At 32.4% G+C, this 22,340-nt stretch overlaps 2 protein-coding genes across 5 annotated transcripts; both read right to left on the bottom strand.

Moving 5' to 3' along the window:
* Positions 1–334: 334 nt before the first annotated feature.
* Positions 335–2,494, bottom strand: LOC116117767 (UPF0481 protein At3g47200-like). The gene is made up of 2 exons (XM_031403787.1): positions 2,379–2,494; positions 335–1,885 (listed from the first exon to the last, which is right to left on the bottom strand). The coding sequence occupies exon 2, from the start codon at positions 1,812–1,814 to the stop codon at positions 453–455; it is 1,362 nt and encodes a 453-aa protein (XP_031259647.1). The 5' UTR covers positions 1,815–1,885; positions 2,379–2,494; the 3' UTR covers positions 335–452.
* A 4,535-nt stretch (positions 2,495–7,029) lies between these two features.
* LOC116117765 (UPF0481 protein At3g47200-like) lies at positions 7,030–18,917 on the bottom strand. 4 transcript variants are annotated; one of them, XM_031403784.1, is made up of 3 exons: positions 18,797–18,917; positions 18,052–18,223; positions 7,030–8,630 (listed from the first exon to the last, which is right to left on the bottom strand). In XM_031403784.1, the coding sequence occupies exons 2-3, from the start codon at positions 18,145–18,147 to the stop codon at positions 7,197–7,199; spliced, it is 1,530 nt and encodes a 509-aa protein (XP_031259644.1). In that variant the 5' UTR covers positions 18,148–18,223; positions 18,797–18,917; the 3' UTR covers positions 7,030–7,196. The 4 variants fall into 4 exon arrangements, with proteins under 4 accessions (XP_031259644.1, XP_031259646.1, XP_031259645.1 ...); XM_031403786.1 differs by having other exon boundaries at positions 18,052–18,244; positions 18,797–18,914; XM_031403785.1 differs by having other exon boundaries at positions 18,052–18,241; positions 18,797–18,907.
* Between the last annotated feature and the right edge of the window lie 3,423 nt (positions 18,918–22,340).

Genomic DNA, 22,340 nt, shown 5'->3' on the forward strand with positions numbered 1-22,340 from the left:
TTTTGGGCTTTGATATTTTGTTTATGGCCCGCCCGAAGCTTTATTCACTGGGTAGTTAACTCTGAGTCTAACTAAACCTTATTTGTGTTCTTGTTCTTGTTTTTGTTCTTTTGCTCCTGTAACACAGGTCCCAGGATACCATAGCCCAATTTTTTTTTTTTTCTTTTTTTAATCAAATTGAGGTGTAATTTGATGTGTTACTGAACTGATGAATACAAATAAACTTATTGGTAAGCGATGTCTAAGGTCACTCAGAATACACATTCTTAAACGTATATGAAAGCATGATTTATTAAGTAAGCTAATGATATTGCAAATGGTTGAACAATACATATAGCATGGAAGATAATAAATTATTATAAATGAAAGCTACAAATCCGAAGTTATTACAAGCTTAGTAGTAGGAAGAGACATTCTAATAATACAAGTACTTGAAACACACAAAACTTCAATTATTTTGGACGCGTAAACAGTTCCGGATAGAATCTTTGGATGGTTTGTAACAGAGTGAGCAGCACGAGTATGGTTGCAGCAACAGTTCCGGTGCCTCTCCAAAGATTTTCAAAGTACACACTTATCAACGTTGCCTTGGTGCGATTCCACCATTTGCCGTGGTGCTTTTTCAGCCCGTCGCAAATGTGGTCGTAACAGGAAGTACTTGGCGTAACCTCAAGGCAAAGTCTGTTAAACATGGCTTTAATTGAATCATGGTCGCCCACACAATTGGAGATGATTCCATTGTCAACAAGCAAATCCACATCTTTGCTCGTGTTGATCAGAGCATCCATTAGATCAATATAGTTGCAAATATGAGTTTCAAATGGATAATGGCACTGCTCCAAGGCCATCAAGTTTCGAAACAAACATTCCGTATCATCTTCAATTTTAAGGTGTGGAATCTTTAGCACATCTGCCCTAAGCCTTGGAATACATGAGTCCTCTCTCTTTCCAAATTCTATCTTAAGTAAACTTTTTTCTTTGTCTAGCTTACACTTCCTCCTCGACTCACCAGGCTTCACTGCATCTTTGTTTTTGACCGACTTAAACTTCACCCCGGACTCATGCAGCTTCACTGCACTTGGTAAATCTTCAATTTTTCCGCCTGGAGATTTTGGTAACTCTGGATCAATTTCGACTCCGACCAACATAGTATGTCTTCTCAAGTCGACAAAATGTTTAATTTTCTTCGCTTCTTCACCTGGCTCCTTATACCCGAAAAACTTGCAAGAAAGAGTAAGGAAGGATTCTCCAGTGGAGCTGCCATAGGCTAACATGTATAACCTCTCCAGGACATAGAATGGAAGCTGATTTTCAAGTAATTGCAAGTCCAGTTTTATAGCATTTGATAGCCACGGTTTACTTAGTACAAAATCTCTTGTATCATCTTTATCATGGTGATACCTCAAGAAGAGTTCAATGATGAAGACAGCATCAACCAGAACCATCTCTATGAACTCATCTGAACCGAAATCAAATTTTGCTTCATAACAATCGCGGATACGTTGCTCCTCTTCTTTGACAAAGTCCTTGATTTTATCTTTCTCGCTATTATTCTTAAGAAACTCTTCCTGATATATCTTCTTTCGCTTTTGCATGTCATCCCATTTCCATTCTTTTTTGCTTTGCTTGTCATCCCATTTTTCTTGGTCATGGTGATAAGGACCAATTGAAACAATTTGAGGAGTGTAAGCATCGTTATTTATGTTCCTAAGTTTCATAGGAACCTTATAAATACAACAATCGTCTTTGATATCAATAGCTACCTGGTATCCGTTTTGATGCTTATCTTCAGAGGAACTTCCTGACCCATTCATCTTAGCCTGAAATATTGTCTGACAGGATTTCCTTATTCCTCAGTGATTCACTCTTCGACAACTTCACACTCCTGGATGTAAACAGACAACTAATGATCACAATAAATATATAATCAACTTTCATAACTAAATTAAATCTTTCATCTTCGCAATCGGATCAGATTTCTCAGCGTGGTTAATTTGAAACCAAGCTGGCAAATAATCACAAATTATAAACAACATCTCATAAGTTTGATATGAAAGGATGAATGATTCGATGTGTGTGTGTGTATTATTTTCTAAGACTCTGTACATGTATCTAAATATTCAGAATGGTTCATTCAACCTAGAGGAAAGAAATGAGAAATAGAAAATATTAAGTTCAAAACTACTTTTTTTCCAGTCGTATTATATAACTATACTTAAGAGTGTTAAATCTTCCAAATTCTGAAGAGTCTGCCCGGCTTTCTGCTATGTAACTTAGCTACGTAAAGGAAACAAATTACAGGAATTGAATGGGAAACTAAAGACGAATAATGAGATAACACCGAGTAAAATATATAGAACAAACACCAGAGAAAAGACCTGAAAATTTTCTCCGAAAATTAATCACCGAACTTCTTCGTCTTGAAACTTTCACATGTATCTGTTTCTCCAGGTATCTCTCTCCCTCTCTCTCTCTCTCTCTCTCTAATGGATGTCTCTGATAATAGTTTCTGCTTGCTTACGGGCCGGCCATATAAATAACTGATCTTCCTCACCCAGTCTCATTCTACTGATCTAGTGTTATTTAATTTTGACAGATGTCAATCTATAAAGTTTTTTTTCTTTTTTTCTAATAATGACTGTCGGTATGTATAGTTATCAACTCTTTACAATTGTACCGCATTAATTTACTTTATATTTGGTCCAATATGGGTTTTGAAACAATGTTTTCTACTCTTAATTTCTTAGTGGTAATAATCTAATTTAATACTCCTAGTTGTTACTTATTGACTAATTAATTTGAAAGAGTCTTTCTCTAATATATGATTCTATTCACATTTGTTAAACTATTCATTTATGCCGAATACATGTTTAATTTCTTTATTAATGCCACACTCAGCAGATCATTAGATTAGATGATGTTCACATGGTTCCGGATTGAATTAAAGTAATTAATGAAACATGTTGATTCATTATATTGAATAATTATGACTGCATTTACATTGACCAACTACTAGTCTTTCTTTAATCTCTCCATTACCATTGTTTGTTGAGATAAGTAAGACATCTTAAATCTTAACCAAAGCCAGCCTCACCAGCCAGAAATGTCAAGGCTAATTATTTTTATTGTTCACATTGTCTCTCACACAGCCTTCGATAAATTCTAACCAATTAATTACTATATAGATAGTCTTTCTTTAATCCTTCAATCCAAATAATAAATATTGGTTTATAAATAAATCTTACAAACTTTTTCTCATAATTTTAACGTGATAGTTGACAATTGGGCAGGTGAAACCCATTTGTGAGCTGACCAATTGTAAATTATCACATTGGGGTTTTAAGGAAAAAAATTATGAGATTGGGTTGTAGGTATAGTATTGCCCAAATTCGAATTTATATAACTATAAATAGTTGGCTCATTATCATGCATAGATATCAAAAGTCAAAACCCAAAGTCATAGTCTAATATTTGTTCTGTGGACTTTCCCTGTTCAAGAAATCTGCAATGGCAAATGGTAAGTAACTTGATACTTCTCATCCCTAAAAGCCCTTATAATTGGCATGAATTTTATGAGGATTTGAGCCCTGTAGGTTTATGTTTTGTTTTCATTAGTTAAACTATTTATTACTACTATAATTTGTTTCGGAAATTTTTCAAGTGGAAAGAGATCTTCCCCCTGCGCACTACACACTCAAAATAAAGTTTTGTATCCGCCAAAAATTATATTGGACCTTATCAAACCCAATAACAAAATAAACGTTATGTACAGCTAGTGTTTTAGCCCAATTTTGGTTGAACCCACGTTTAAATCCATCTTGTGAAAAGACTATCAAGTAGGATGACCCATTTTCTAATAATATCCATTCTATTGGGCCAGCCCACTCTACGAGCTTGTCCATACCATCAGTTAGGTTATTGTACGAGTTAGGTCACTCTACAATCAGAGCCACCCTGCAAGCTGGGCCGACGTAGACTTTAGGCCTCTCCACGAGTTGGGGCTTTTCTACAAGATTAAACTAAATCGGGCTCTAACCCATTAGCCCATATTCAAATTGAACTCATAGTTTTTGTTTTTATTTCCTAATTCATCCAAGATTCATAATCTTACATGAATTAGTACTTCTACTTCTACATGAATTAGCATTACGAGTTCCTTATTTACTCAAAATCTTATTATGAGAACGTTTAGTTCTACAAGGACTCAAGCTTCATTGGCACACTATATGACCAGAGGTCAACCCCTTTCACTATCAATTCACATTCAGCTCATCTCACTCGTTTACTAAGTTCTTGCTCTTAAGAATCACCACCTTTTTCCAACCGCAAAGCTCAGTTCCAACTAACTTTACTTCTATATAGTTGTCTTCTAGTAGTTGTCATAGAGTGGTGACGGTAGTCACTCCCGGTAAACCTTTCTCACTCTCAGCCTTACTAAATATTCCCTTCAACTATATTAACTTGAGCGTTGAGTTAAAGGTGTGCAAAACTGGGTACCCAAACTGACTTTGCCTTGAGCGTCCGAGTTAGAATGTGCAAAACTGGGTACCTAAACTGACTTTGCCTTGAGCGTCAGAGTTAGAGTGTGCAAAACTGGGTACCTAAACTAACTTTGTCTTTAACCAACCCAACTCGAAAATTCAGACCCAACTCGAAAATTCGGTTCATATTATAAGGGTACCCAATACCTGAACCGGTTTTCAGGTACCCGAATCATAACCCGAATTTTAAAACCCATATATTAAACTGCATAATTTCTCTGTCATTTTGATGAGTTGCTTCTGCATTTGCTTTCTCATCAAATGTCTCTACTGGAATGGAAGAGTCTTTGTTCTCTGTAGTTTCTTCCTTTTCACCAGAGATTTTCTCCTTCATCTTTTCCTTCAATCCCTGCTTCTTCTTCTTTTTCTTCTCCCCATTTTCGTCCTCCTGTTCACTTGACTGCAAGTTTCAATAAACCTGCTTTGTTAGTAAAAGGTTGATAGCAAAACACCATTGTTGCTTATAACAAAACAATATCTGTTTAGTATGTGAAGGTTAATGAGAGCTTACAAAGCTGGAGTTGATATGAGATCGTTGAAGCGTTTCCGTTGGAGCAGGCTTTTCATCTTTTTCCTTGAATTAGCATCTACCATGTCACATCGTCTTGAGATTCCTCCTCATCTTTCTTCTTAAAGAAATTAAACATTCCGCAACCCTTTGCGTCATTTCCTTGAGGGTGATCGTGATCAGATATAACGCCAAGCAAAATACAACTAGAACCCAGTAGTAAAGTGGACAAAAATACAAAGAAGTTAGTATTGTATTTAGAATAGTATTTTTAAAAAAGTTAAGTTAGAGTATTTAGAATAATATTTTTGAAAAAGTTGAGTTAGGTTGTTATTATGAAAATAAGATTTCAATGACAATTTAAAAATGTGTTTGGTAAATTTTTGGAAAACATTTTTAGAAAATATTTAGATTACTTTTTGATCTCCTATATTTATTAATTTAGCTAAACACCCCTTATAATAAAAGTTTTAAAATTAATAAAAACACATCTATCATTCCATCAAATGCCGACAATCGGCCACCACTGTCGGATGGTGGCCAGAAATCACGAGAATGGCACACGATCGGTTGGATCTAATCGATAATGCGCTGATCTATGCTTTTTTGGCCAGATCTACAGCCAACGATCTGGCCGTTGATGACGGTCATATCTTGGCAGTCTTCTGGTCGTCAACGACAGTAAAGATATGGTCGTCGTTGACGAACAGATATGGCCGTCAACGACTCAATCTTTGGCCGTAGATCTGACATTTTTCGGCTAGATCCACCACATCAGCACAAGATCGGCCACATCCAGCCTGTTGCACAGATTCCAGCCACCTTCCAGCGGTGGTGACCAACTGTCGGGAATATGTAGGTGGATGGGGGTGTTTTTATTAATTTATAAACTTTTATTATTGGAGGTGTTTAGTTCAATTAACAAACTTAGGGTTTAAAAAAATTTAAATATTTTGAGTTGAATAGATTAAAATTGGATAGTTTGAATAGGGAAATAAACACAGCCAAAAGCTTTTAAACAATTGCTAGTAATAACTAATAACTCTGTTGCGAGTTTCGCCATGAAAAGAGCATAAACTATCAAAATCATGCCAAAGCTACAAACTCCAGTCTCTTCGCTTCTCACAGATCATCTATCTTCCTAACCAAAAGTAAATAGTTATCGATTACTAATAGGAAACATATATTATAATTTCAACTGAAAATAAATGATTTAACTTACTGGGCACTTCTTCTACAACGGATTCCAAGTCCTGTTCTTATATTTGCACCCACGTCCATTAGGTCTTCCACCTGTAATTTTTTTCTTTTTTTTCCAAAATAAAGAAATATTTAATACTCCAGTAATTTATAACACCAACAAAATCATGTACATAGAATTATTTGACACCTTGTGAATGCCAGAGGCTCGAAGAAAAGCGATGGAGGCGGAGGCGGCGATACCAAACGGTTAAACGGGCATGAGACGGAAATCGCCGGCGTAGCCTTTTCTGAAAAATGATATACGCCATCCCAATTGGGCTGTGCTTGCCAGGACCCACCACTAGTGAGTGTGTATCCCATTAACTCCATTCCCACCACCACCAATCTCCTCCACCTCCATTGCCATTGTCAGATCGCCTCGCTCTTGGGCTCCAAGTATACGGGCCTGCTTCTTGTTTTTGGGCTTTGATATTTTGTTTATGGCCCGCCCGAGCTTTGTTCGCTCTGACTCTACCTAAACTTTTTTTTTTTTTTTCTTTTGTTTTGTTTTGTTTTAAAGTTGATGCACTTCGATTAATCTTGCAGTGGAAGCCATGCACATACCGGACTAGCCATGCGTGGGTTCTTGTTCTTGTTTTTGTTCTTTTGCTCTTGTAACATAGGATACCCCAACCCATATTTTTTTATTAAATTGAGGTATAATTTCATTAACTCTTTAATATAAATAAACTTATTGATAAGGGATATCTAAGGTCATTCAGAATACACATTCTTAAATATATATGAAAGCACAATATATTATTGCAAATGGGTGAACAATACATATGGCGTCAAAGAGAATACATTATTATATATGAAAGCTACAGATCCGAAGTTATTACAAGCTTAGTAGTAGGAAGTAGACATTCTAATTATACAAGTACTAGATTCACAAAAAACTTTAATTATTTTTTACGCATAAACAGTTCCGGATAGAATCTTTGGATGGTTTGTAACAGAGTGAGCAGCAACAGTATGGTGGCAGCAACAGTTCCAGTGCCTCTCCAAAGATTTTCAAAGTACACACTTATCAACGTTGCCTTGGTGCGATTCCACCATCTGTCGTGGTGTTTTTTCAGCCCGTCGCAAATTTGTTTGTAACAGGAAGTACTTTGCGTAATCTCAAGGCAAAGTCTGTTAAACATCTCTTTAATTGAATCATGGTCGCCCACACAATTAGAGATGATTCTATGGTCAACAAGCAAATCCACATCTTTTCTCGTGTTGATCAGAGCATCCATTAGATCAATATAGTTGCAAATATGAGTTTCAAATGGATAATGGCACTGCTCCAAGGCCATCAAGTTTCGAAATAAACATTCCGTACCATCTTCAATTTTAAGGCGTGGAATCTTTAGCACATCTCCTCTAAGCCTCGGAATACATGAGTCTTTTCTTTCTCTCTTTCCAAATTCTATCTTAAGTAAAATTATTTCTTCTTGGTTTTCTTTGTCTGACTCAGACTTCTTCCCCGACTCATCCGTCTTCACTGCATCTTTGTTTTCGACGGCCTTAGACTTCACCCCTGACTCATCCGTCTTCACTGCATCTTTGTTTTCGACCGACTTAAACTTCACCCCTGACTCATTTAGCTTCACTGCACTTGGTAAATCTTCAATTTTTCCGCGTAGAGACTTTGGGAAATTTTGATCGATTTTGCCGTTGACCAACATAGTATGTCTTCTCAAGTCGACAAAATGTTTAATTTTGTCATCCCAATTAGCTTTTCCAGCTGGCTCCTTATAACCGAAAAACTTGCAAGAAAGAGTAACGAAGGAAGGAGATACTCCTCCATAGGCTAACTTGTATAACTTTTTCAGGACAAAGTATGGAAGCTGATTTTCAAGTAATTGCAAGTCCAGTTTTACAGCATTTGTTAGCCATGGTTTACTTAGGAAAAAATCTCTTGTACCAACTTTGTAATTCCTCGAGAAGAGTTCAATGATGAAGACAGCATCATCCAGAATCATCTTATTGAACTCCACTGAATCGAAATCCTCAAATTTTGCTTCATAACAAGCGCGGATACGTTGTTCCTCTTTTTTGACAACCTCAAATGTTTCTTTATAACAAGCGCGGATACGTTGTTCATCTTCTTCGACAAAATTCTTGGTTTGCTCTTTCTCCAGGATCTTCTTAAAAAACTTTCCCTGATATCTCTTCTTTAGCTTTTGCATGTCATCCCATTTCCCTTCTTTTTTGCTTTCCACTTCATCCCATTTCCATTCTTTTTTGCTTTGCCCGTCATCCCATTTTTCTTTGCCATGGTGATAAGGACCGATCGACACAATGTGAGGAGTGTAAGCATCATTATTTATGTTCCTAAGTTTCTTAGGAACCTTATAAATACAACAATCTGGACGTTCCACGTTGTCGTCGATATCAATAGCTACCTCGTCTCCGTTTTGATGCTTATCTTCAGAGGAACTTTCTGACCCATTCATCTTAGCCTGAAATCTTGTCTGACAGGATTTCCTTATTCGTCAGTGATTCACTTTTAACTTCGACAATTTCACACTCCTGGATGTAAACAGACAACTAATTATCACAATAAAAATACAATCAACTTTCAAAACTAAATTAAATCTTTCATCTTCGCATTCGAATCTGATTTCTCAAGTGGTTAATTCTAAACATACGCAAGCTAGATAGCAGATAATTAAAACCAAGTTGGCAAATAATCACAAATTATAAACATCTCATAAGTTTGAAATAAAAAGATGAATGATTCGATGCATATTATTCCTGCATTATTTTCTAAGACAACTGTACATGTACATAAATGTTCAGAATGGTTTACTCAAGCTAGAGGAAAGACATGAAAAATAGAAAATATTAAGATAAAATCTACTTTTTTTTTTCTAGTTATATTATCAGTAATACTATATTTACCGACCCAAATACCGATTTTTATATACCGACTCACTACCCAACAACTGTTATATTATATAACTAGAGTAAGATTAAACTTACAACTTTTTCATACAACGTTTTTATACTGAGGTGAAAACTCGCGATCAGTTTACATTTGGATAGAAAAAACCAGTACAAGCTGACTGATCACAAACTAACAAACTACCATATTTTTTGAGTTGTATGAAAAAGGTATAAACGTAGTGCTGCTCGTATAACTGTCAATTTGAGTTTTAAATCTTCCAGGAGAGTCGTCCTGGGTTTCTGCTATGTAGCTTGCTACGTAAAGGAAACAAATTACAGGAATTATCATGCCATTAAATAATAACAAAAAAAGAAATTGTTTCCTAAAAATCTCCAAAATTGAATGGGAAACTAGAAACAATTAATGAGAGAACACCAAGTAAAATATATATTACAAAGACCAAAAGAAAAACCTGAAAATTTTCTTCGAAAATTAATCACCGAACTTCTTCGTCTTGAAACTTTCACATGTATATGTTTTTCCAGGTATCTCTCTCTCTCTCTCTAATGGATGTCTCTGATGATCGTTTCCACTCGCTTACGGCCATATAAATACTTGATCTACCTCAGTCCTTACTCAGCGTCACAGTCTACTGACCCAGTGTTGTTTAACTTTGACTCACGTGTCATTTTCAATAAATAATTAAATATAAAGTGTTTTCTCTTTCTAATAATGACTATCTGTATTATCAACTCTTTTCTTTACAGTTGTACCGCAATAATTCACTTTATATCCGGTTTGGTCCACCCAACTCAAATAATTGTAGGCTTTATAGGCAAATTTTTTTACCATCAGCGTCGTGCAATACGAACTGACGTTTACTCCAAGAGAAAAAAACAAACTCGTTACAAGTATCAATAGGAATTACGTGGGTCACCAAACTGATTTAAACAAGTCTGTATTTGTCTTTGTCTAGTCTAGGCTCATCATGACGATCGACGGGTGACGTTTCATGGATTTTAATTGACATTCGAAGAAGCAGACCCCGCACTAATTACAGTTTTATGAGTTTAACAACTTCTTTCCGCCCCAAGAATGGGTTAAAGACACTTTTCGACATCAATTTTTAAAATACTATTTCATTATTTAAACAGCAAATTTAATTTAGATTATTAAGACTTTTTGAGGAGATAAAACCAATAAATCTTTTAAAAGTAAAAAATTAAATTTTGGTGATCAATTTAATTTAGATTATTAAGATTTTTTTGGGAGATAAAACCCATAAATCTTTTAATAGTAAAAAATTGAATTTTAGTAATTAAAATTGATCGAAATTTAATTTAACAGAGGTGATTATATAAATCCTAATAAACTCTAATCACTTTATTGTCGATGATTGATAGGATCTGTAGGAATAAGATTTTGAGAGACTTTGGCAATTGATGATTGAAGAAGAGAGTAGTAGTGGTATTAGGTGGCAATGATATCGAAATCAGAAATAGAATATAAATTAAATAGTAAAATAATACATTAATAATTAATGGATAAAATAATGTCATTAAACCATTATTTAGGTAGAAAAAAAGTAGTTTACTCCAATTTCATTAATAAATAAATTTGAAAGCTATACAATTGTAAATAGTAAAAATATGGTTTACATTTTGCTCAAAATTTGGGGGTTTTGGGAAAAGTTTTTTGAAAAAAGTTAAAAAAAAGTTGAATTTGACGAGTATTAAGATGTAGGATTTATAAATTAATAAAATACCCCCTATGTTTATTTTTTTACAAAATACCTCCTATAATAAAACATTAAAAGTTAACCAAAACACCCCCAACCTACCCTCAAATACCCCCAGCCGGCCACCACCATCGGAGGTGGCCGGAGTCGCCTTATCGGCGCATGACCGGCTGGATCTTGCCGGTCATGCGCCGATATGGACTTTTCTAGCCAAATCCACGGTGGATCTGGCCGGCAAAGTCCAGATCTACAGTCAGATCTGGTCATATTTGCTCTCAGCGATGACCGTTTGTTGGTCGTCATGACCGATTGTTACGGCCAAAGATCTAACCTTTTCCGGCCAGATCCACAGTGGATCTGGCTGAAAAAGACTAGATCGGCGCACTACCGTCCATATTCAGCTGGTAGTGCTCCATCCTACTAGATTCCGACCATTTTCCGGCGGTTGATTGTTGGAGTATTTTTGTAATTTAAAAAAAAATGTTTAAGGGTATTTAATTAAATTAACAAATTTAGAGGGTTTAAATAAAATTGAATAATATTGAAAGTAGTATTCCCAAAAATCAGAGTTTTTGGGTATTTTACTGTTTAACTTTTTTAGGAATATTAAAAGTAGTATTCCCAATTTTGAACCAAAGGAAGCCAAGTATTTTGTTTTTACATACTATATTTTCTGAGTCCTGGAGTGCTTTCTTGACAGAATAATTTTCCAGGCAATGTTTCTAAAACAGAACCATCGTGTTTGCATGCAGCACCAAAAGGACAGATTAAATTTATTATAGGACTAGTAGTATTTTTGAAACCTCCTTGTGATACAGTGATAGTGATTTCATGTTTATTTCAAAAAGCAAACAAGATAGGTTTAGCTGTTGTGTGAGAGCACAACAAAAATCAAAAATCAAAATCAAAAATAAAAAATAAAAAATCAGAAGAAATTACTTTTGATCTAATCGGTAAATTATTTATGGCAAGAAACATGAGGGTTTTAAAAAGTAGAAAACGACAACTCTGAGTCTGGTGGCTTCGATGCTCTCCCAAAGTTGAATGTCTGGCCTTCTCAGTTCTCTCCGTAAGGTTCACAGAACCCGTCAAATATATTTGACACTAACATACGCATGTTCTACCAGATTAAAGATTTGTTGCAGAGCCATTATGGAGGGGAGGGACCTCCCCATTTATATAATATAAGAATGGTGGATATAAGTCAGACTGAGAATGAATGGACTAGATTCACCTAAACTGACAAGAGTTATAAGTCATTACTTACCGGCTGAACGACTTATGCATACGATAAGTTAATACCCAAAAGGTTTTAAAATACCCAAAAGGTTTTAAAATAATAAATAAATATTTTACGTAGTATACTCTTAGTGATTTTTATTTAAAAAGATTAAAATATCCTTGAAAGTTTGATATTTTAGTTTTTTATAAATTTAAAAATTTATAAAAAAACCCCCTAGATTTACTAATTTAACTAAATACCTGAATATATAATTTTTTTATAAAATAACAAAAACACCACCGTCACCCGTAGTGTCAGATTTCGGCCACTATTGTCGGAATCTAGCCAAAAAATTGCGTTACGACACATATAGATCTGGCGTTTTCTGGCCAGATCTGTGACTGATCGGACCGAAAAAGACTAGATCTACGGCCAAATTTGGCCGTCGAGGTCGGAATCTGGTCGAAAAATTACATTACGACACATACCCGTCGAATTTGTGTTGTGACCTCCAGATTTGGCCGTCGAGGCCGAAAAAGGCCAGATATAGATCTGACCCTTTTTGGCAAGATCCGTGACGGATCTGGCCGGAAAAGGCCAGATCGAAGTGTTACGACACATATCTGACGGTTCTGTGTCGTAACGTAATTTTTTGACCAGATTCCGACAGTGGTGACCAGAATCTGGCACTGCGCGTAGCGGAGGTGTTTTTGTTATTTTATAAAATTTTTATATATTGGGGTATTTAGTCAAATTAGCAAGTCTAGGGGGGTTTTTAGAAATTTTTAAATTTATAAAAAACTAAAATATCAAATTTTCAAGGGCATTTTAGTTTTTTCACTATTATCAAACGAAAATCACTAACAAAACATGATGGAAGATATTTATTTGTCGTTTTAAAATCTTTTAAATACCAACTTATTGTTTTGTCAAACTTTAGATATGTGTAAGTCGTTATGTCTTACCTACAGTAATAAATATAGATAAACTATCTTTCCAGATGTCCAATGCCCTTAAAAGTTTATAATATATTATAAAATACCAGAAAAACAAGTAAATTTGTTGATGTGTGATTTTACAACTCACAACTCCTACGTGTAAAATATTAAATTATTCTTGTATATGAATGATTATGATTAGTTATAAATATTGAATAATAAATGAGACATGCGATTTTTAAAGTAGTTTAGATGTTTAAAGCAAATCCTATATCTACTGTCTCTTTTGTATATGAGAGATTATAAGAGGTCGTGTATAACGAACAATGAGTAGAGGTACAACAATTGATTATTCAAAAAGAATATTAAGTCAGTCTCTTTCTCATAAGTTATCTTTGCTCTAAAAATAAAGATTACAATTAGAGAGCGGGTTTAGTATCAGAATCTCGAAAATGAGAGCAGGAGTCATTTATTTATAATAGAGAAATTCAAGGTAATGATCACAAATTTATACCATGTAAGTTTTTTCTTGTCTCCCATTGACTCATAACTTAAGAAATATCCTCAAATTACCTAAGGTTTGGACATGTGTGTGGCCTCAATCACTCATAGATAAAACCTGAATCTGTCAAGGTGATGACAACCATATTCTTTTTGTCATGAAGCGACGTAGCAATTCTTAGGTGGTGTAAAGTCTTTCTGAACTCTAATTGATATTTGCTGATATAGGCTAATGTCAACTCTAATTTTTTAGGCATAACAAAATTTGATATATATAACGAACCACTAAATTAGAAACAAATTGTATTCATTCATCAACTCTTTGCATTAGAAGGGTGAATTAAAGGATGACTCAAAATTTCGCTCACAAACTGGAGCCTGGTCGCTTCTTACAGTAAGAGACACAAATAATTCGTAATTTGATGTGAACTAGTTTATGTTTATCTTCATTCTTCAATGGGAGAAGTCCGATTAACAGAAGCCCTTTTTGATGCTTATCCAGTAAATATCATCTTGCAAACAAAATTGATCCCTTACGAGTATATAAACAATCTACAAATTAAAAGAAACTTTTTTAGATGAGTAGTTATTATCTTTCTTCTCTAATTATTTGAGTGGGCTTATATATTAATTGATTTTGCCCATGTCACTTTCTAACCCTTATCCGGTTAGTATTTTCTGTTATTATTTAATTAAAAAGATAAAAATATTTTTAAATAGTTTATTTTTTAATTAGTTTATTATAAATTAAAATTGAGTTAAGTCAAAGTCTTCACTACATTATTTATTAGTTTAAGTGTAAAGATAATTATTTATTTATTTATTTAATTAATTAGGAATATTAATTTTCTATGTTAATTAGTAAAAATAAAAAAATATTATATTATGAAAAACATTATAAATTTAGTAACTTATTAAATAATAATGGTGAGATATTGATGATATTATAAATAAATAAATATTAAGGTTAATTAATTTTAAACAATTCCAAACTATTATTCCAAATTTTTTAGTTGGGACTAATTATTTTTTTTTTTACTTTTAATATTTGACTTTTTAGCTAATAAAAAATAATAAAATCAAATATTTAAGGGTATTTTTCATCTTTTCAATTAAATATTAATAGAAAATATAACATAACCTAATAAAGGGTGAGACAATGTCATTTTGAAACTTGAGGGGTGGGAAAGGTCGTTTTGCTAAACCTTGGATGGAAAAATATTATTCTCCCTTAAGTTTATTATGAGATCTAGTATTTTTTAAGAGTAATATTACACATATATTATTTTTATACAATATTATATAATTGATTAATTTAAAATTAAAATTAAATTTTTACTCATGTTAAATATTATATAAAAATAATATATCGCGCAGCATTATTCATTTTTTAAACCCCCTTGTGAGTTGTGATAGTGATTTTATGCCTATTTTAAAAAACGAACAAAAATAAAAATAAAAAAACAGAAGAAATTACTTTTGATCTAATCGATAAACTATTAACGGCAAGAAAAATGAGTGTTTTTAAGAGTGGAAAACGACAACTCTGAGTCTGGTCACTGGCGGCTTTCGATGCCCTCCCAAAGTTGAATGTGCGGCACACACCCCACCAAATATCTTGATATATGCATGTTCCTCGGAAAAAAGATATTGTTGCAGAGCCATTATCATACAGGGGAGGGGAGGGACCTCCACATTTATAGAATATAAGAATGGTAGATATATGTCAGGCTGAGAATGAACGGACTGGATTCACCTAAGCTGACAGGAGTTATTAGTCATTACTCATTACCCACAGTAATAAATATAGATAAAACATCTTTCCATATGTCCAATGTCCTATTGTCCTTGAAAGTTTATAATATATTATAAAATACCAGAAAAACAATCAACATAAAGAAATTTGATATATATAACAAACCACTAAATTAGAAACAAATTTTATACATTCATCAACTCTCTGCATTCAAAGGGTGAATTAAAGGATGACTCAATATTTCGCTCGCAGACTGGAGCCTGATCGTTTCTTACAGTAGGAGACATAGATCCTTCATAAGTTGATGTGAACTAGTTTAGTTTATATTTATTTTCATTCTTCAATGAAAAAAGTCCAGTAGACTGATGGAGTATGTAAACAATTTACAATTAAAAGAAACATTTTTTGATGAGTAGTTATCATCTTTCTTTTCTAATTATTTGAGTGGACTTATATATTAATTGATTTTGCCCGTGTGCCCCTTTCTATTTTTATAGATTTTCTGGTTCTATTCCATGTTTTTGGGCTGTTAGTATATGGGCTTTGATAAGTTGTTCTAAGTTTAGTCCGAGTAAAGAAAAACCCATGTAAATATATCAACATGTTCCTCGATTTTAAACCAGATTTGGTAAATTCAATTGTTTTGTTGTATCCAAGTTATTTATAACAGCTGTTCAAACGAAATCAACTCTAGTTTTTAAAGAAGACTTAAAGCTATCTCAAATGGTTGAATACAGAAGGCTATAATAATTTAGTAATTCCAATGATAAAAATTGCTAACATTTCAGTATTACAAAACAGACATAAAGATACAAGTACACAAAGTATTATATTAGTGTAGTCACACTATGATCTCATCATTCGCTGGTGCTTTCAGTCTGCTGATGATGTAGTTGTTGAACATCGATTTCTTTTTAGTATGTTGATGTATGGTGGTCAACATAATTAATATATAACCCAACAAGCCATTTGCTGATAGAAAATTATAAGATCATAAATTCATTTCAAGGCGGCTAATAAGCAGTATTAATAATATCTAGAGTTATCCAGATCTAAGAAACAACTGGCACGAATTTCGCACAATTATAATTCTAGTCAAAATGAACTTAGTGAAATCCATTGAACTAAACTTATTGGTAAGTGATATCTAAGGTCACTAAGAAAACACATTCTTAAACATATATGAAATTTTGCTTAATTTATATACTTACAGGTGATAAAGTATTAACATTTTCTGTTCTTTTTGCCTTAGCCTAATAGCAGTTTCATTAATTCGAAGTTTCATAGGTTGGATTAAAGCATCATTTATTAGGTAAGCTAAAGATATTGCAAATGGTTGAACAATCATATGACATGGGAGAGAATACATTATTATAAATGAAAGCTACAGATCCGAAGTTATTAGCTGCGTAATAGTAGGAACTAGGAAGTAGACGTTCTAATTATACAAGTACTAAAAACACACACAAACTTAAATTATTTTGAATCCGTAAACAGGGCCGGATAGAATCGTTTGATGGTCTGTAACAGAGTGAGCAGTAAGAGTACGGTTGCAGCAATAGTTCCAGTCCCTCTCCACAAGTTTTCAAAATACACACTTATCAACGTTGCCTTGGTGCGATTCCACCATTTGTCGTGGTGTTTTTTCAGCCCGTCGCAAATGTGTTGGTAACAAGAAATACTTGGGGTAATCTCGAGGCAAAGTCTGTTAAACATCTCTTTAATTGAATCATGGTCGCCCACACAATTGGAGATGATTCTATGGTCAACAAGCAAATCCACATCTTTTCTCGTGTTGATCAGAGCATCCATTAGATCAATATAGTTGCAAATATGAGTTTCAAATGGGTAATGGCACTGCTCCAAGGCCATCAAGTTTCGAAACAAACATTCTGTACCATCTTCAATTTTAAGGCGTGGAATCTTTAGCACCTGTCCTCTAAGCCACCAAATACACGAGTCTTCTCTTTCTCTCTTTTCAAATTCTATGTTAAGTAAACCTTTTTCTGGCTTACACTTCCTCCTCGACTCACCCGGCTTCACTGCATCTTTGCTTTTGACCGACTTAAACTTCACCCCGGACTCATGCAGCTTCACTGCACTTGGTAAATCTTCAATTTTTCCGCCTAGAGACTTTGGTATGTTTTGATCGACTCCGACCAACATAGTATGTCTTCTCAAGTCGACAAAATGTTTAATTTCCATATCCTGTTTGGCCCCTCCATCTGGCTCCTTATAACCGAAAAACTTGCAAGAAAGAGTAAGGAAGGAAGGTCTAGCGGAGCAGCCATAGGCTAACACGTATAACTCCTCCAGGACGAAGTATGGAAGCTGATTTTCAAGTAATTGCAAGTCCAGTTTTATAGCATTTGTTAGCCACGGTTTACTTAACAAAAAATCTCCTCTATCATCACGGTACTTCCTCAAGAAGAGTTCAATGATGAAGACAGCATCACGCACAATCATCTCTATGAAATCGAAACCCTGAAAATTTTCTCCATAACAAGCGCGGATACGTTGTTCCTCTTCTTTGACGAAGTTCTCGATTTTCTCCTTCTTTCTGAACTTTTCCAGATATCTCTCCTTGTGCTTTTGCATGTCATCCCATTTCCATTCCTTTTTGCTTTCTAGGTCATCCCATTTTTCTTTGCCATGGTGATATGGACCAATTGAAACTATGTGAGGAGTGTAAGCATCATTATTTATGTTCCTAAGTTTCTTAGGAACCCTATAAATACAACGCTCAATATTGTCTTTGATATCAATGATTACCTCGTCTTCGTTTTGATGCTTATCTTCAGAGGAACCTCCTGACCCATTCATCTTAGCCTGAAATGTTGTTTGACAGGGCTTCCTTATTCCTCAGTGATTCACGCTCAACTTCGACAACTTCTTACTCCTGGATGTAAACAGACACCTACTGATTACAATAAATATACATAATCAACTTTCAAAACTAAATTAAATCTTTCATCTTCGTAATCTGATTTCTCAGAGTGGTTAATTTGAAACATACGCCAGCTAGATAGCAGATAATTAAAACCAAGTTGGCAATTAATCAAAAATTATAAACATCTCATAAGTTCGAAATAAAAAGATGAATGATTCGATGCATATTATTCCTGCATTATTTTCTAAGACAACTGTACATGTACATAAATGTTCAGAATGGTTCACTCAAGCTAGAGGAAAGACATGAAAAATAGAAAATATTAAGTTCAAAACTACTTTTTCTCTAGGTATATTGTATAACTATACTTTGAGTGTTAAATCTTACAGAAGAGTCTGCCTGGGTTTCTGCTATGGAACTTGCTTCGTAAAGGAAACAAATTACGGGAATTATCATGCCATTAAATAATAATAAAATAAAAAAAATTCTTTCCTAAAAATCTCTAAAATTGAATGGGAAACTAAAAACAATTAATGAGATAACACCAAGTAAAATATATATTACAAAGACCAGAAGAAAAACCTGAAAATTTCTCCGAAAACTTATCACCGAACTTCTTTGTCTTGAAACTTTCACATGTACATGTTTCTCTCTCTCTCTCTCTCTCTCTCTCTCTAATGGACGTCTCTGGTAATCGTTTCCGCTTGCTTACAGCCATATAAATAAGTATTCTTCCTCAGTCAGAGTCTCAGTCTACTGACCTAGTGTTGTTTAACTTTGACACACGTGTCATTTTCAATAAATAATTAAATATAAAGTGTTTTCTCTTTCTAATAATGACTATCTGTATTATTAACTCTTTTATTTACAGTTGTACCGCACAAATTCACTTTATATCCGGTCCGGTCCACCCAACTCAAATAATTGTAGACTTTATAGACAAATGTTTTGACCATCAGCGCCGTGTAATAGGAACTGACATTTACTCCAAGAGAAAAAAACAGGCTCGTTACAAGTACCAATAGTTGTTACGTGGGTCACCATACTGATTTAAACAACTTTGTATTTGTCTTTGTCTAGTTTAGGATCATCATGACGATCGACGGGTGACGTTTCATGGATTTTAATTGCCCTTCGAAGAAGCAGCACCCACACTATGACACACTTTTTTGAGTTAACTTTTTCCCACCAAAGGATGGGTTAGTGACACGTTTTTCACGACAGATTTTAAAAATAACATTTTATTATTTATATTTATATTCTCATGATAAATAAATGGTAAATTTGATCCAAATTATTAGAGTTTTGGAAGATAGACGACTAATGAGCATTTTGATAATAAAAAGTTGAATTTTAGTAATTAGGATTAATCAAAATTTGATTTAAAAAAAATGATTGTATAAAACCTAATCGCTCGATTGTCAATGATTGGTGGGATCAATAAGAGTAGGGTTTTGAGTGGCTTTAGTGGGTGATGATTGAGAAAGAGAATGATTATGATTTTGGGTTACAACGATACCAGAATTAGAAACGCAATATAAATTTGGATAATAAAATGATATTTTAAAAGTCCATATGTAAAAAACATCATTAAACAATTATTTGGATGGTAAAAAGTAGTTTACTCGATTTTCATAAATAAATTAATTTGAAGGCTATACAGATTGTAAATAGTACGAATACATCTTATTCGTAATAGTAAGTAATTTGTTTTTGGGATACTATATTTTCCAAGTCCTGCAGTGCTTTCTTGACAGAATAATTTTCTGGGCAGTGTTTCTAAAACAGAACCATCATATTTGCATGCACTGCAGCACCAAAAGGACAGATTAAATTTAGGGAGAACAACATTTTCCCATCCAAGTTTGGTAAAATGACACTTTCTCACCTGTCAAGTTTTAAAATGTCACTTTCTCACATTTCATTATGTTCTCTTAGTATTTTCTGTTAATATTTAACTAAAAAAATAAAAATACCCTTAAATAATTTATTTTTAATTAGTTTATTATAAATTAAAATTTAGTTAAGTTAAAGTCTTTATTCGATTATTTATTAGTTCAAGTATAAAAATAATTTTTTTCTTTTATTTATTTAATTAAGTAGGAATATTAAATTTTTTATATTAATTAGTAAAAATGAAAAATGTTATATTATAAAAAACATTATAAATTTAGTAGTTTATCGAATAATAGTGACGAGATATTGATGACACTATAAATAGATAAATATTAAGGTCAATTAACTTTAAACAATTCCAAAACATTACTCCTAACTTTTTAGTTGGGGCTATCTTTTTTTTTTTTTTTTTTTTAACTTTTAATATTTGACTCTTTGGCTAATTAAAAAATAATAAAATCAAATATTTAAGGATATTTTCATATTTTTAATCAAATATTAATAGAAAACATAATAGAACCTAATAAATGGTGGGACACTATCATTTTGAAACTTGAAGGATGGGAAAGGTTGTTTTCCCAAACCTTAGGTGGGAAAATGTTATTCTCCCATAAATTTATTATGAGACTATTAGTAATTTTGAAACCTCCTTGTGATAGTGATTTTATGTTTACTTCAAAAACACGAATAAGATAGGTAGGGTTGAGCGGTCCTAGGTACCCTACATTTTTCAGGGGAACCAGAACCCGAACCGCACTGTGCAAGTTCACAACAAAAGAAACCGGAACTGGAACCGCACAGTACAGGTTCTTCAATTTAAGGAACCGAAACCTAAAATGCAGGTTCCGGTTCCTTTCCCGGGTATCCTGTAAAAAATAATTACCTCCTATTAGTTTAAAAAATGACAAAAATATCTTAAAAGTTTACAAATACACCCCTAACAAATTGTGATTACTCATTCATTTGTGCCCAATGTAACTCATAACCTGTAAATTTAATATTATAAATTAATAATGTTTATAATTCAATGTAGTGATGTTGTAATTAATTAAGTAATTATTAAATTATAATGTAATGTTATAGAAACTTATAATTATTTAAGTAGTCATTTAACAATAATGTAATGTTATAATTAATTAAATTTATAATAATTTGATTAATTACTTATGTTTAATGTTTATAATATAATGTCATAATTAATTAAGTAATCATTTAATTATATAATGTTATAATTAATTAAGTGATCATATTACAATGTAAATTATAATGTTATAATAATTAATTAAGTAATATACTGTTTAATTATTATGTAATATTATAATTAATTATATTATTAATAATTTAATTAAGTATGTAATATTGTTTATAATAGAATTCTATAATTAATTAAGTAATCATACTATAAATTTATAATATAATATTATAATTAATAAAATTCTAATCATTTAATTAAGTATTGTGTAAATTAGTATATTACTAATGTTTATAATATAATGTCATAATTAATTAAGTAATCATTTAATTATGTAATGTTATAATTAATTATGTGATCATACTATAATGTAATGTTATAATGAATTAAGTAATCATACTATAAATCTATAATTTAATATTATAATTAATTAAATTTCTAATCATTTAATTAATATACTAATGTTTATAATATAATTTTATAATTGATTAAGTAATTATACTATAAATATATAAGGTAATGTTATAATTAATTAAATTTTTCATCGTTTAATTAAGTAATGTAATAATATAGTACATTACTAATGTTTATAATGTAATGTTATAAATTCATAACTAATTATGTAATCATTTAACTAAGTAATGTTATAATTAATTAAGTGATCATAATATAATATAACATAATAATGTTATAATTTAATCGAGTAATTATTTAACTATAATGTAACGCGTCATAACTCAAAATCAATTAAGTAATTATTTAATTATGTAATGTTATAATTAATTATGTGATCATAGTTTAATGTTATAGTGAATTAAGTAATCAGACTATAGATATTTAATGTAATATTATAATTAATTAAATTTGTAATCATTTAATTAAATAATGTAATAACGTAATAAATTACTAATGTTTATAATGTAATGTTATAAATTTATAGCTAATTAAGTAATCATTTAACTATATAATACTATAATTAATTAAGTGATCATAATATAATCTAATATAATAATGTTATAATTTAATAAAGTAATTATT

The sequence above is a fragment of the Pistacia vera genome, unplaced genomic scaffold, assembly GCF_008641045.1.
Source record: "Pistacia vera cultivar Batoury unplaced genomic scaffold, PisVer_v2 Contig820, whole genome shotgun sequence".
Classification (NCBI taxonomy): domain Eukaryota; kingdom Viridiplantae; phylum Streptophyta; class Magnoliopsida; order Sapindales; family Anacardiaceae; genus Pistacia; species Pistacia vera.